The sequence below is a fragment of the Salvelinus alpinus genome, chromosome 12 (genome assembly GCF_045679555.1).
Source record: "Salvelinus alpinus chromosome 12, SLU_Salpinus.1, whole genome shotgun sequence".
Taxonomy (NCBI): Eukaryota; Metazoa; Chordata; class Actinopteri; order Salmoniformes; family Salmonidae; genus Salvelinus; species Salvelinus alpinus.
Genome location: NC_092097.1, coordinates 32,516,679 through 32,532,088, shown reverse-complemented (window position 1 = coordinate 32,532,088; position 15,410 = coordinate 32,516,679). Strand labels below are relative to the sequence as shown.

The 15,410-nt window shown below is 44.7% G+C and overlaps 1 protein-coding gene across 4 annotated transcripts in view; it reads right to left on the bottom strand.

The window, feature by feature from the left end:
• Window positions 1-484: 484 nt before the first annotated feature.
• Window positions 485-15,410, bottom strand: part of LOC139535895 (LIM domain and actin-binding protein 1-like) — a 49,968-nt gene continuing 35,042 nt past the window's right edge. For 3 of the 4 annotated variants that reach the window (XM_071335776.1, XM_071335778.1, XM_071335780.1), the window contains 7 exons: window positions 6,710-6,764; window positions 5,099-5,196; window positions 4,544-4,609; window positions 4,087-4,138; window positions 3,682-3,764; window positions 3,396-3,529; window positions 485-3,077 (listed from right to left, as the gene is read on the bottom strand). In XM_071335776.1, the coding sequence (XP_071191877.1) occupies window positions 2,003-3,077; window positions 3,396-3,529; window positions 3,682-3,764; window positions 4,087-4,138; window positions 4,544-4,609; window positions 5,099-5,196; window positions 6,710-6,764 (1,563 nt within the window). In that variant the 3' untranslated portion in view covers window positions 485-2,002. The remainder of the gene's footprint in view (window positions 3,078-3,395; window positions 3,530-3,681; window positions 3,765-4,086; window positions 4,139-4,543; window positions 4,610-5,098; window positions 5,197-6,709; window positions 6,765-15,410) is intronic. The other variant, XM_071335779.1, reaches the window with a different exon arrangement.

The window sequence follows — 15,410 nt, the reverse complement described above, 5'->3', positions numbered from 1 at the left end:
CGCTGCCCATTCTAATACGGACTTTTGGCACCTAGAGGCCTCTATCATTCTCTATGGGTGATACTGCTGATTTGTACCCACAGATGGTTTGTTTAAATTGCAAGTTAGGATAATTAACGTGGCAGTTTAAGAAAGAGGTTAGGAAAAGGGTTAGGCTTAGCTACAATGCTACAGATGTCAACTGTTGTCCCTTACACGACCAATAGATGGCGCTGTAGGCCTTTTCCATCTAGCCACAACAGTAGAAAGGTAAATAAACAATCTGTGGCGACAAATCATCAGTATCATAACACTGTACTGAGTTAAGCACGCTATAAACGCAGATCTGACATTTAAAAGGTAATTTCCAATTGGGCTGACATTTACAGCATTCACCATGAATGTGATGTCAAAAACGCGGAAACATTGCCTTTCAAAGCTGGCTACAAGGGCGATCGTATTGAATCACGGCCTTAGTTCATGTACTGAAACAAGACAACAGATGTATCAATGATAGAACATTTATTATTTATTTCAAACACTTTGGTCGTCTCGAGACGTACAATTCCAAGATTACTTTATGGAGGACCCAAAAAAATTAAGTATAAAACATTGAGGGTAAATATAATAATCTGTATTTATCCAGTTTTCTAAATTCATTATAAAATAGGATGCATTTTATACAATTTAAAACAGGCACTGTGTCAAAGGACAACTACAAATATACATCCAGGAAGGGAAAGGACCCAAACATACATCACAGATAGTACATTGGTTGTTGGTTTAGTCATCCCGGATCAAATTACCACATTCTGTCACAAGCCTTTTTTGATTCTTAAGGTATATTACAAGATCAAGTACTATCAAACCCATGAAGCGTCTGCTTGTGATTATTTAAAGCAGCTCTGATCCTGGAATCCATCTGGCAGTGGTTTGTACTAACTAGGCCACTTAAAGGGGCAGTGCAGTCAAACGTGATTTCCCTTTTTTATTGATATTTCCGAAATAACACTGAAATTGTGAAAATGTTGATGATGCCCTTTTAGTGTAACAGCTTTTGAAAAAAAGGGGATGTAGTTTTTGGCCCACAGCATTACATCACAATCTGATTTTTCTGACCAATGACCAGTCATCTTTTATTTGCATAATATGTATCGTCCTACTCTGAAGTTGTAGGCTCTAGAGCCCTCAAACTCATCTCTGGACCTCCAAGCTAGTTCCACTGAGTTTTTCATTGTTCCCCTCTAATCAGGGACTGATTTAGACCGGGTACAATTAATGATCAAGTAGAACAGAAAACCAGCAAGCTCCGGAGCTCGTAGGGTAAGAGTTGAATACCCCTGCTCTAGGGTCTAGGCCAGGTTTTCCCAAACTCAGTACTGGAGCCCACCCTGGGTGCATATTTTGGTTTTTGCCCTAACACTACACAGCTGATTCAAATAATCAAAGCTTGATGATGAGTTGGTTATTTGAATCAGCTGTGTAGTGCTAGGGCAAAAACCAAAACGTGCACTCAGGGGAGGCCCCAGGACCGAGTTTAGGAAACCCTGGTCTAGACAACCCTATCCGCCAATCAGGGCTGTGTATCCTATCCGCCAATCAGGGCTGTGTATCATAAAGATCGTAACTGTATTCACTCCCAGTTTAAAAAAGACACAGACCAGCCTTTCCAGCGTAAAAATACAAAACGGTACTAAATGTTTTTAATCCAACCGTCTACAATCTACCAGTCCCTTCTATCAGGCTCCCTCAGAAATCACTAAAATAATCAGGCTATTTGGTTCAATGTAGTGTAGTAAGACTGATGTATTGCTAACTTTTCTACTGTGAACGAAACAAACACTCAAAATGATCACAAATTACACCCAAACAGAGAAAAATCACAATTGTTGTGTCCCTGCACTTTTAAGAACTCCCTGGGTTTTATAAAGTGGACAGGGAGTACTAGGGACATAATATGTTGGTGTGTGTCCATGGTGTGTGTCCGGTCTAAATCTAGTCCGATTCAGAGCTGAGTGTCTATTCAGACGTCATCTTCCTCTTCCTCCTCATCTTCCTCATAATAGCGGTTCCTCTTGATCATCTCCTCTATGGTGAGCTGTTCCCCCTCTCCTTCGCCTCCCTCCTCCCCCTCCCAGAAGCCCACGTCCTGGGAGCTGCGGTTGTGTTTGGGCTGCGGGGGCGGAGATGCTAGGATGTCTGGAGAGGCACTTTCGCATTTTAAAGAAGCCCTTTCCTCTTCATCCTCCATTGCTGCTTCTTTTCCTTTCTTCATCGGCTCTTCTTTCTTGTCCTGCGTTGCTGGGAGACTCTCCACCTCCTCGCAGCTGATCTCTCCGTTCACTGCACTGCTGCTGGGCGGTGTGGGCCTGCTCCCCTCTTTCTCCTCCTCTCTCCCCCTCTGGAGTTGGGGTTCTGGTTCCTTAAGCGTGGAGCAGCTGTCCTCCAGCGACCCCCTCCTCTCCATCAGGGATTTGAGGGGATGGCGGTGCTCCCGTGGCCCCAGGGCATTGGTGTTGGTGAGGCTGGGGGCCACCGAGAAGGGCCGATTGCGCTCCTTCAGAGACGAGCTCCTCCTGAGGCTCTTCAGCTCGGCCCTGTCGGGGCTCAGGGTGGACGATGACACCTCGCCCTCCGGGGGCCACTTGGCCCTCCAGGGCCGGCCCACACCACCACCCTCCAGAGCAGGAGAGGCTCCAGCATAACTGTCAGCAGGAGGGGGCCAGGCAACCCTAAGCCTGCGGGCCTCTGGTATTTTCTCGGCGGAGGAAATGTGGCTGTGTGTCTCGTGAGAGGCAGTCAGGTCTGTCACCTTGGCCAGGGGAAACTCCTCCACCATGGGGCTGGACTGCTTGGCTGGGGAGAGTGGTGTCTCGGCTGGATGGGACACCACCACAGCTCTTTCTGCCCGCTCCGTAGACCTCTTCTCCACTACCCGGTCTACTCCTTCTTCCTCCTCTTCCTCGGCACGGGGCGTCCACAGGTCCTTGTGGGGGCGGCGGCCAAAGCCCTCGTCGTAGTTGCCTTTGGCCTTGAACAGCTGGCTGAAGTGGGGCTTGCAGTAGACCTTACCATGTAGAGAGGCATAGCTCCCCAGGCTGAACAGCAGAGAGCAGCAAAAAAACATACAATAGCTAGATGCAGACAAGACACCGGTCACTGAAACAAAATGTACATTTCAAAGCTAATGTTACTCCAATCGATTCAGCTTGGGATAAATCCAATTAAAAAGGCATATTGAAAAGATAGAATTATCATGCACGATAGACAATACTTTTAACATGTTCTTTTTTCTTTTCCCCCAATGGTTTCTAAATGTTTTGGAATGTGACATTTGAATGAAAGAGTACATTGACAAAATTACAATATAATGTTATTTGAAGTGTCCCGTAGTGAGTGAGCATCCCTACTAGTACCTGAGCTTGGTGTTGCAGTGGAGACAGCGGAAGCAGGTGGTGTGGAAGATCTGGGTGTTGGCCACCAGCCTCTCCAGCGGGTACACTGTCTTTAGGCACGTAATGCACGTCTCCCTCACGGAAAGGCAGAACTTCTACACACACATTAAGGATGTGCCTTTCACACACTGAATTGTGGTTGTCAGTAACAACTCTTACTGTCAGATTTTATATTGATTTCCTTGATTTAATACATGTTACTACAGTTGTACGTGTCATTGTGATGGAGGCTATGGAGAGAACTCACCCAGGCTGCCTTGGGCAAGTCACTGTGGACTGAGGATGAAGATGAGGTACTACCCTTAAAACTAGATTTGTCCATGCCATCCCCTGAAACAGACCAAACACATAACATACCGGTCAGACTACAGGGACTTCATCTTGACTCCGGAGGTCAGTGTCACAGCTGAGCAGAGCAATATAACAATACATATATATATTTTTAAAGGAGCCAGGCTTTTCACTAGACACAGAGCAGTAACTCAGAGTAACGACCCAGTCGGTACTCCACCCCTCTCTGCCCTTTAACCTAGAATACAGAGGACCAATCAGAGGCAAGAGCAGCCGTTGCCCCGCTGTCCCCGGCGCCCCCAGCCAAGAGCTGTGGGGTTGACATCATGCGAGATAGGGAGGGAAATTAAAGCTTACTCACCATTGGTCTCTGCTACAGCAACTTTTCTGCTGTAGGACTCTAAAGCCTGGCTCTGAGTAGAAAAAAAGAGAGAACCTTGTTATAGCAATCCAAAAAAACAGTATAGCTTGTTCATCCATTTAAAATAGTACAAAAAATGAGTTTACTGTCACTGTGTATTCATGTTTAAGAGCAGGTATTTTAGGAGACTATGTTCAGTCTTGTATGTTCATTTACTCACAGCACATCAGCTTTGATTGGTTTACAGTGTGTATCTGCTTAAACGCTGCTCCCCTATCCAATTAACTAATCTTCACACACAAACACAGTTTATGTCAAAGATTCACTATGTTCACTCAGTCGCTCGCTCTCTCTCTCACGTACCCACCTCAAAACCAACTTTCTCACACGCACCACACACACACACACCACACACGCACACACACACACACACACACACACACACACAGGTACTTACCACAGCCACACCACTAGGGGGCACATTCTCCTTCAGCCTGTTATCCTCTCGCTCTGACTGACTGGTCTGCAGATGAATAGAGGTTGATCAGTAGAAGAACACAGTGACAAGAGAGACATGAAATGCCAAACCAAGGCCATCTTTACAAAATATGTGAAGTATGATCGGTCTTTCTTTGACATTAGTTACGCAACTTTTCCCATTTACACTATCCTTACATTAGCCTTGAATGTTTTATTTTTTCTTACTGTCTTTGCTGATAGCTACTTTGTACTTACTATGACTGTGATATGTGATTGTCCCACCTAGCTATCTTAAGATAAATGCACTAAGTCGCTCTGGATAAGAGCGTCTGCTAAATAACTAAAATGTAAAAATATAATGTGACCATTTAACAAGAGCAGAGGTCCTTCTAAAAAGGACATTTAGGTCTGGTAACTGAGTCAACGGTGTCCCTAGTATCTCCTAAATAAAGGAGAGTAAATGTGAGAGGAGGGGAGTGTGTAAAAAATGTAGGATAGCATCTATAATAAACAAACACACACACAAACTCACAGTGCGTGCTAGTGGGCCCTTTTTGGTAGCGGCTGACTGGTACTTGGCCATTCTTTCCTTCAGGGAGGTGGTCTCAACCACTCTGTCAGGGGACAACACTACGAGAAAACATTCACACACACACGGACACAGAGATACACACACACGGACACAGAGATGAGCATAATGAAGTTTCTTTCTCCTGATCCACCACCTGGTTCTGATACGATGTTGTTATCAGAAGCCCTGTATGTTGATACGATGTTATCAGAAGCCCTGTATGTTGATGCGATGTTATCAGAAGCCCTGTATGTTGATGCGATGTTATCAGAAGCCCTGTATGTTGATGCGATGTTATCAGAAGCCCTGTATGTTGATACGATGTTATCAGAAGCCCTGTATGTTGATACGATGCCATCAGAAGCCCTGTATGTTGATGCGATGTTATCAGAAGCCCTGTATGTTGATGCGATGTTATCAGAAGCCCTGTATGTTGATGCGATGTTATCAGAAGCCCTGTATGTTGATGCGATGTTATCAGAAGCCCTGTATGTTGATGCGATGTTATCAGAAGCCCTGTATGTTGATGCGATGTTATCAGAAGCCCTGTATGTTGATGCGATGTTATCAGAAGCCCTGTATGTTGATGCGATGTTATCAGAAGCCCTGTATGTTGATGCGATGTTATCAGAAGCCCTGTATGTTGATACGATGTTATCAGAAGCCCTGTATGTTGATACGATGCCATCAGAAGCCCTGTATGTTGATGCGATGTTATCAGAAGCCCTGTATGTTGATGCGATGTTATCAGAAGCCCTGTATGTTGATGCGATGTTATCAGAAGCCCTGTATGTTGATGCGATGTTATCAGAAGCCCTGTATGTTGATGCGATGTTATCAGAAGCCCTGTATGTTGATGCGATGTTATCAGAAGCCCTGTATGTTGATGCGATGTTATCAGAAGCCCTGTATGTTGATGCGATGTTATCAGAAGCCCTGTATGTTGATTTGAGACCAAAAACAAAAAGAACTGTGAAAACACGGTCCTACATTAGCTACTATGAAAACAACCTGGGCAAAGGGTATATAAAAGCTGCCAAAAGTTTATGAATTAAGTAAATAAAGCTGGTCTTTTTAGATGGAGCACAGTGCCCTCACTATGAATTGACGCACTGTTCTGCCACACAGTTCAACCACAGCCCTTCTAAAAAATACAAATAAATAAACCTGCAATTCTCTTATTCCTACTAGCACCAACTAAGCTGATAATGCCTTTATTGGGGGGAAATGTACTTACCAGTGGTTACATGTGGTTGTCCCACCTAGCTATCTTAAGATGAATGCACTAAATATAAGTCGCTCTGGATACGAGTGTCTGCTAAATGACTCAAATGTTGCACCGGTGGATAACAAAACAAAAATCTGTCAATGCAAACCCTGCATCCTCATCTGTAACATTCATGGATAGAATGAGTGCACTGGGCACCTCTCTGCATGGGATCCTTTGTCAGTTGGTGCCTAGTGCTGGTGATACCAGCTGTGACCTCATAATTTGATTATACTGTATGGGTCTTGTGCAGTGTGTGTGTGTGTGTGTGTGTGTGTGTATATATGTGTGTGCTCATGCATTACCTCCTAGTCTCTGGTCCATGTCCTCGGAGGAGCTGCTGTGTAGTCCTGTCCTCACCTGGATGATAACACAGGGGTCAACGGTCAGGGTTCAGCTTATTACACAACCTCAGATTGTACAAGTCCTATGTCCTCACCTTCAACTCAGCAACCACAGACTCCTCCTGCTTTCTCTACTTCCATCTATCTTTAAGCCTTCGTTTGTTGGCCTCTGCGTTGCTACCCATATCAACACTCATAAAACATTAAGCTCCGTCATTGGTCACTCTTGACCACCCCCACAACTCCCACCTCTCTCACAATGGTTTGGCCCATTGACATCAAAGCCAGTTCCTGCATATCCTTTACATTACAATGAGCCACTGATGGTTGCTTAAACAAACCCCTATTAACCCAGGTACACACACAAAAACACACCCATTTGGAGCATGTTCTATTCCCCCCCACACCTTGCTCTATTTTATTGATTGATTTATTTGACCTTTGAGTTAGTTAAGAACAAATTCTTATTTACAATGACGGCCTACCCCTGCCAATGCTGGACCAATTGTGCGCCGCCCTATGGGACTCCCAATCATGGCCAGATGTGATGCAGCCTGGATTCGAACCAGGGACTGCAGTGACGCCTCTTGCACAGAGATGCAGTGCCTCAGGCCACTGGGCCACACGGGAGCCAATATTTTAGCTCTAGACCTAACCAAAAACCAAGCGTTCACGTCAGTGAATAATCTAATTTGCCCAAAAGAGAGACTGATAACAGTAAGGAACACTTTACTGTTAAACACCAAAACAATCACCAAATATCTATGGTGATATCAGATTTCATAAGAAGCTCAATTGTCCCAAGTTGTTGAAACATTTCTAATTTGAACAAGATGGTGAATTTACTGCATTCGGTAAATTTTGGACAGCAGCTGCAATGAATTCTACAGCTAAACTCAATTCTGTATGGTTATTAACAAAGAACCATTATGCATAATATGCATTTCAAATTGGAAAATAAACAAATATGACAAGACAAACCACTTAATAGATGTAAAACACTTCTAGCACCACACAACAGATAGAAACTGCAATGAACCACATAATGACTTACCAGAAAGTCAAGGGAGACGCACCCCCTACACCCCCACTAACCACACACACTACTGTATGTACACATACTGTATGGGTGCGGACATGTGTACACAGAGTTAATCCCCTAATAAGCTCAAGAGCCAGAGCCATTGTCAGACAGGACTGTCTGTCCCCCCCACCAACTCCCCCATGACACAGCCACTCTACCCATTAACACGCACACGCATGCACACACCCCCAGCCTCTACACCAGTAGGCTATACACTTTAAACACACAGGGATGTTTTTTGCAGGAGCTCTATTTTGGTGGCCTTGACTCCATCTGAAATAGACAGTGAAATGATTGACTACCTTATCGAGTTTACCTCCTAGATTGGAAACATTTGTTATGGTATTCAAATCTAATTGCATGTGTCACATGCTTAGTAAACAACAGGTGTAGACTAATTGAAACGTTTCCTTTTTGTATTTATGTTTGTATTTATTCTGGATCCCCATTAGCTGCTGCTACACACAATAAAACAGTACTTAACAACACATTATTACACACTACTCTACCATGACAGAGTACCAGTCAAAAGTTTGGACACACCTACTCATTCAAAAGGTCTTTATTTTGACTATTTTCTACATTGTAGAATAATAGTGAGGACATCTAAACTATGAAATAACACATATGGAATCAAAAGTGTTAAACAAATCAATATAGTTCTAGGCCTATATGATTAGGACTATTTTCTAAGAGAACATGAAACATTTAACCTGTCTTCTCTTGAGATTAAAGTATTATTTACAATTTTACTGCAAGATATGAATTGCCACAATAATGTTTTTTCTTCAAATTATGTATTTTATTAAAACATAAAAATGAAATAGCCAACATTATCTTGAAAAGTAAAGGTTTTGTTCTTCCAGTTTTCCTTTTTTCCTAGTTTATTTTAGAAAAACAACAAAATTGGATGTTCTAAGTCCACAAAAAAGCTTTAACCACACCAGGAGACCACTTTTGAGGTCTGGGAAAAATCGGAGAAATGTACATAATGTTTTTTATATATAAACGCAACATGTAAAGTGTTGGTCCCATGTTTCGTGAGCTGAAATATGCACTAAAATGTATTTCTCTCCAATTTTTTGCACAAATTTGATTACATCCCTGTTAATGTGCATTTCTCCTTTGCCAAGATAATCCATTCACCTGACAGGTGTTGCATATCAAGAAGATGATTAAACAGCATAATCATTACACAGATGCACCTTGTGCAGGGGACAATAAAATGCCCCCTTAAAATGTACAGTTTTGCCACACAACACAATGCCACAGATGTCTCAAGTTGAGGGAGCGTGCAATTGGCATGCTGACTGCAGGAATGTCCACCAGAGCTGTTGCCAGAGAATTGAATGTTAATTTCTCTACCATAAGCCACCTCCAACGTCGTTTTAGAGAATTCGGCAGTACGTCCAACCGGCCTCACAACTGCAGACCACGTGTTACCACGCCAGCCCAGGACCTCCACATCATACTTCTTCCCCTGAAGGATCATCTGAGACCAGCCACCCAGACAGCTGATGAAACTGAGCCATATTTCTGTCTGTAATAAACCCTTTTTGTGGGGGACCGAAAACCAAAACTCATTCTGATTGGCTGGGTCTGGCTCCCAAGTGGGTAGGCCTATGCCCTATGCATTTTCTAAAGTGACTAGTGATCCATTTATTAAAGTGCCTAATGATTGGAGTCTATGTAGGCAGCAGCCTCTCTGTGTTAGTGATTTTTCAGTCTCTCGGTCCCAGCTTTGATGCACCTGTACCGACCTCGTCTTTTGGATGGTAGCGGGGTGAACAGGCAGTGGCTCGGGTGGTTGTTGTCCTTGATGATCTTTTTGGCCTTCCTGTAACATCGGGTGCTGTAGGTGTCCTGGAGGGCAGGTAGTTTGCCCCTGGTGATGCGTTGTGCAGACCGCACCACCCTCTGGAGAGCCCTGCGTTTGAGGGCGGTGCAGTTGCCATATCAGGATGTGATACAGCACGACAGGATGCTCTTAATTGTGCATCTGTAAATGTTAGTGAGGGCGCTGTTGCACCTTCACTACTCTCTGTATGGGTGGACCATTTCAGTTTGTCCGTGATGTGTACGCCAAGGAACTTTAAAAACTTTTCACCTTCTCTACTACTGTCCCGTTGATGTGGATAGGGGGGGTGCTCCCTCTGCTGTTTCCTGAAGTCCACAATCATCTCCTTTGTTTTGTTGACGTTGAGTGAGAGGTTGTTTTCCTGACACCACACTCCGAGGGCCCTCACCTCCTCCCTGTAGGCTGTCTTGTTATTGTTGGTAATCAAGCCCACTACTGTTGTGTCATCTGCAAACATGATTATTGAGTTGGAAGGCCACGCATGACTGCATGGCCACGCAGTCATGGGTGAAGAGGGAGTACAGGAGGGGGCTGAGCACGCACCCTTGTGGGGCCCCAGTGTTGAGGATCAGCGAAGTGGATATGTTTTTTCCTACCTTCACCACCTGGGGGGCGGCCCGTCAGAAAGTCCAGGACTCAATTGCACAGGGCAGGGTTGAGACCCAGGGACTCAAGCTTAATGATGAGCTTGGAGGGTACTATGGTGTTGAATGCTGAGCTGTAGTCAATGAATAGCATTCTCACATAGGTATTCCTCTTGGGATAGAGATGGGATAGGGCAGTGTGCAGTGTGATGGCGATTGCGTCGTCTGTAGACCTGTTGGGGCGGTATGCAAACTGAAGTGGGTCTAGGGTGGCAGGTAAGGTGGAGGTGATATGATCCTTGACTAGTCTCTCAAAGCACTTCAGACTCACATTAAGCATTTCCAATCCAAAATTAAATCTAGAATCGGCTTCCTATTTCGCAAAAAAGCATCCTTCACTCATGCTGCCAAACATACCCTCGTAAAACTCACTATCCTACCGATCCTTGACTTCAGCGATGTAATTTACAAAATAGCCTCCAACACTCTACTCAGCAAACTGGATACAGTCTATCACAGTGCCATCCGGTTTGTCACCAAAGCCCCATATACTACCCACCACTGCGACCTGTATGCTCTCGTTGGCTGGCCCTCGCTTCATATTCGTCGCTAAACCCACTGGCTCTAGGTCATCTATAAGTCTTTGCTAAGTAAAGCCCCGCCTTATCTCAGCTCACTGGTCACCATAGCAGCACCCATCCGTAGCACGCGCTCCAGCAGGTATATTTCACTGGTCACCCCCAAAGCCAATTCCTCCTTCGGCCACCTTTCCTTCCAGTTCTCTGCTGCCAATGACTGGAACAAACTGCAAAAATCACTGAGGCTGGAGACTCATATCTCCCTCACTAGCTTTAAGCACCAGCTGTCAGAGCAGCTCACAGATCACTGCACCTGTACATAGCCCATCTGTAAATAGCCCATTCAACTACCTCATCCTCATACTGTTATTTTTTATTTATTTTTTGCTCCTTTGCACCCCAGTATCTCTACTTGCACACTCATCTTCTGCACATTTATCACTCCAGTTTTTAATTGCTATATTGTAATTATTTAGCCACTATGGCCTATTCATTGTCTTACCTCCCTTATCCTACCTCATTTGCACACACTGTATATAGACTTTAAAAAAAAATGTATTATTGACTGTATGTTTGTGATTCCATGTGTAACTCTGTTGTTGTTTGTGTGGCACTGCTTTACTTTGGCCAGGTCACAGTTGTAAATGAAAACTTGTTCTCAACTAGCCTACCTGGTTAAATAAAGGTGAAATAAATAAAATGATGACAGAAGTGAGTGCTACTGCGCGATAGTAATTTAGTCCAGTTACCTTTGCTTTCTTGTGTACAGGCACAATGGTGGCCATCTTGAAGCATGTGGGGACAGCAGACTGGGATAGGGAGAGATTGAATATGTCCGTAAACACTCCAGCCAGCTGGTCTGCGCATGCTCTGAGGTCGCGGCTAGGGATGCCGTCTGGGCCGGCAGCCTTGCGAGGGTTAACACGTTTAAAATGTCTTACGTCGACCACGGAGAAGGAGAGCTCCCAGTCCTTGGGAGCGGGCCGCGTTGATGACACTGTGTCATCCTCAAAACGGGCCGAAGAAAGTGCTTAGATTGTCTGGGAGCAAGACGGTGTCCGCGATGTGGCTGGTTTTTCCTTTGTAATCCGTGATTGTCTGTAGACCCTGCCACATACGTCTCGTGTCTGAGCCGTTGAATTGCGACTCCACTTTGTCTCTGTACTGACATTTTGCCTGTTTGATTGCCTTACGGAGGGAATAACTACACTGTTTGTGTTTGACCATATCCCCAGTCACCTTGCCATGGTTAAATGCGGTGGTTCGCACTGATGATGAAACTGGCTCTCATGAGGACCGCCACAGGAAAGGAAGATCCAGAGTTACCTCTGCTGCAGAGAATAAGTTCATTGGAGTTACCAGCCTAAGAAATCAGCAATTGAGTGTACCTCAGATTGCAGCCCAAATGAATGCTTCACAGAGTTCAAGTAACAGACACATCAACAAACTGTTCAGAGGAGACTGCGTGAATCAGGCCTTCATAGTGGAATTGCTGCAAAGAAACCACTACTAAAGGACACCAATAAGAAGAAGAGACTTGCTTGGGCCAAGCAACACAAGCAATGGACATTAGAAAAAAAAAATTGGAAATCTGTCCTTTTGTCTGATGAGTCCAAATTTGCGATTTTTGGTTCCAACCGCCGTGTCTTTGTGAGATGCAGAGTAGGTGAATGGATGACCTCTGCATGTGTGGTTCCCACCGTGAAGCATGGAGAAGGAGGTGTGATGGTGCTTTACTGGTGACACAGTCTGTTATTTATTTAGAATTCAAGGCACACTTAACCAGCATGGCTACCACAGAATTCTGCAGCGATACACCGTCCCATCTGGTTTGCGCTTAGTGGGACTATCATTTGTTTTTCAACAAGACAATGACCCAACACACCTCCAGGCTGTGTAAGGGCTATTATACCAAGGAGAGTGATGTAGTGCTGTATCAGATGACCTGGACTCCTCAATTTTTTTAAACCGTTATTTTACCAGGTAAGTTGACTGAGAACACGTTCTCATTTGCAGCAACGACCTGGGGAATAGTTACAGGGGAGAGGAGGGGGATGAATGAGCCAATTGTAAACTGGGGATTATTAGGTGACCGTGATGGTTGAGGGCCAGATTGGGAATTTAGCCAGGACACCGGGGTTAACACCCCTACTCTTACGATAAGTGCCATGGGATCTTTAATGACCTCAGAGAGTCAGGACACCCGTTTAACGTCCCATCCGAAAGACGGCACCCTACACAGAGCAGTGTCCCCAATCACTGCCCTGGGGCATTGGGATCTTTGTTTAGACCAGAGGAAAGAGTGCCTCCTACTGGCCCTCCAACACCACTTCCAGCAGCACCTGGTCTCCCATCCAGGGACTGACCAGGACCAACCCTGCTTAGCTTCAGAAGCAAGCCAGCAGTGGTATGCAGGGTGGTATGCTGCTGGCATACCTCAACCCAATTGAGATGGTTTGGGGTGAGTTGGACCACAGAGTGAAGGAAAAGCAGCCAACAAGTGCAAAAGCATTCCAGCTGACTACCTCATGAAGCTGGTTGAGAGAATGCCAAGAGTGTGCAAAGCTGTCATCAAGGCAAAGGGTGGCTACTTTGAAAAATCTCACATATAAAATATATTTTGATTAGTTTAACACTTTTTTGGTTACCACATGATTCCATATGTGTCATTTCATAGTTTTGATGTCTCCACTATTATTCTACAATGTAGAAAATAGTAAAAAAACATTTTTTAACTTGAATGAGTAGGTATGTCCAAACATCTGACTGGTACTGTACAAAACTATGCAAAAAAAATTAATAACTTCGGTACCTATGTTTTGAATACTATGGTAATAGAGGTAAGACTAATGCCAGTGGCAAGCAATATAGGGTTTTATTTAGGGCTCAGCCAGGCAGTGAATCACAGCCCAGCATGATCTGTTCCATCTCAACCTTTTATGTCCAGGATCCATTACAGCTATTTAGCTGGACTGATATACAACATCCTAGCTCATAAGGCGTCACCATGCTTCGGTTTGGCTGGTACCAAGCCGAACTCTGAAAAATGTGCATTAAAACAAGTCGTCTCTCGTTGAATAACGACAAACACTTAATTGAAAAATCCCTGCTGTTGACCAACCACTGAAGGGGCGTAGACGTCGGCTACTTTTTTTTTTTGCACAAACAGATGAAAAAAAACTTACCGAAGACCAAAACATCACAAAATGTCATCATAATATTATGCACAGACTGTTCCGAATGGGAAGCATGCAGATTCCTTACACCCCAGGGCTGATCGAAAAACAGTAGAGACAAAGAGAAAGTGTGAATACAGAGAGTAAAAGAGAACTAGAAACAAGTGGAGAGAGTAAAAGAGAACTAGAAACAAGTGGAGAGAGTAAAAGAGAACTAGAAACAAGTGGAGAGAGAGAGAGAGAGTAAAAGAGAACGAGAGAGAGAGAGAGTAAAAGAGAACGAGAGAGAGAAAGAGTAAAAGAGAGAGAACGAGAGAGAGAGAACGAGAGAGAGAGAACGAGAGAGAGAGAGAAGAGTGTGTGTTCTGTAAGAGCAGAGTTTGTAGGCCTCCAGTGATTGGGGGGTAAGGAGTGTGTGCATAACACTCCCATGACATCGTCACTGCTGTAGATGGCATCAGCCCAGAGCAGGCGCTGAGCTACAGCTGGGGCGGGCACTAATGTGTGTGTGCGTGTGTGAGATGGTGCGTGAGTCCATGTGTGTACTCCCCCCATGCTCAACCCCACCTCAGCTCTGGTCAGCCGGGTGTAGTCAGCTGAAATGCACTGGGGTAGCAATAAAGGATTTTGTGCGTATGTGTATTAAGGAAACACACACACCGAGCACAGCTCTCAGACGAAGACGAATCGAGGCCCTCCTACCGTCACTCCCTTCTTTAAAAGCTCTGGCAGTAAATTCAGCACAGGTCCAGAACCATGGCCATTGTGGCACGCCTCATCTGACTGGCTTAGAGAACAAAGACTACAACACAACCACTGTTCTCAGACCAGTCTCCCTAAGGAGACACTGGGGGAAATTCCAACATGTAGGCATAGGTCTTAGACTAGTGGTCATCATGAACACACTTAAAAGAGATGAACACCAAGGCGTGGTGGCAACTCACTCCAGTCCGAGTCGGACTCCACAGCCTTGCTCTCCCACCTGGACCATGCATCAACACTGTTGGCTAAGCCAGGGTAAGCAGAGACCACCAGGAATACAATACACTATTGTCTCACAATAATATGATGTATACAAAGTACTATTGTCTCAGAGTCACACCCCAAAGTTTTACTAAACTTTTATTAGACAAGAACATTTGAGAGGAAACAGGAAACTTAAAAATAGGAGGAGCAGCAGTGTACAGAAGTGGAGTGTAATCTTGTGTGATGCTGAGAGAGGTGGGTTGGGGGCCATGGGGGGGTGAATACCTAACTGAAGGAGAATGACAGGACACAGAGAGTGAAAGGAAGGAGAATTCCAAAAATGGTGGGTCTGAAGAGAAAGACAAGGAATGTGGGTACCTTCTTGACCCTGGGCAATTATGGTGTACGTACGTGTG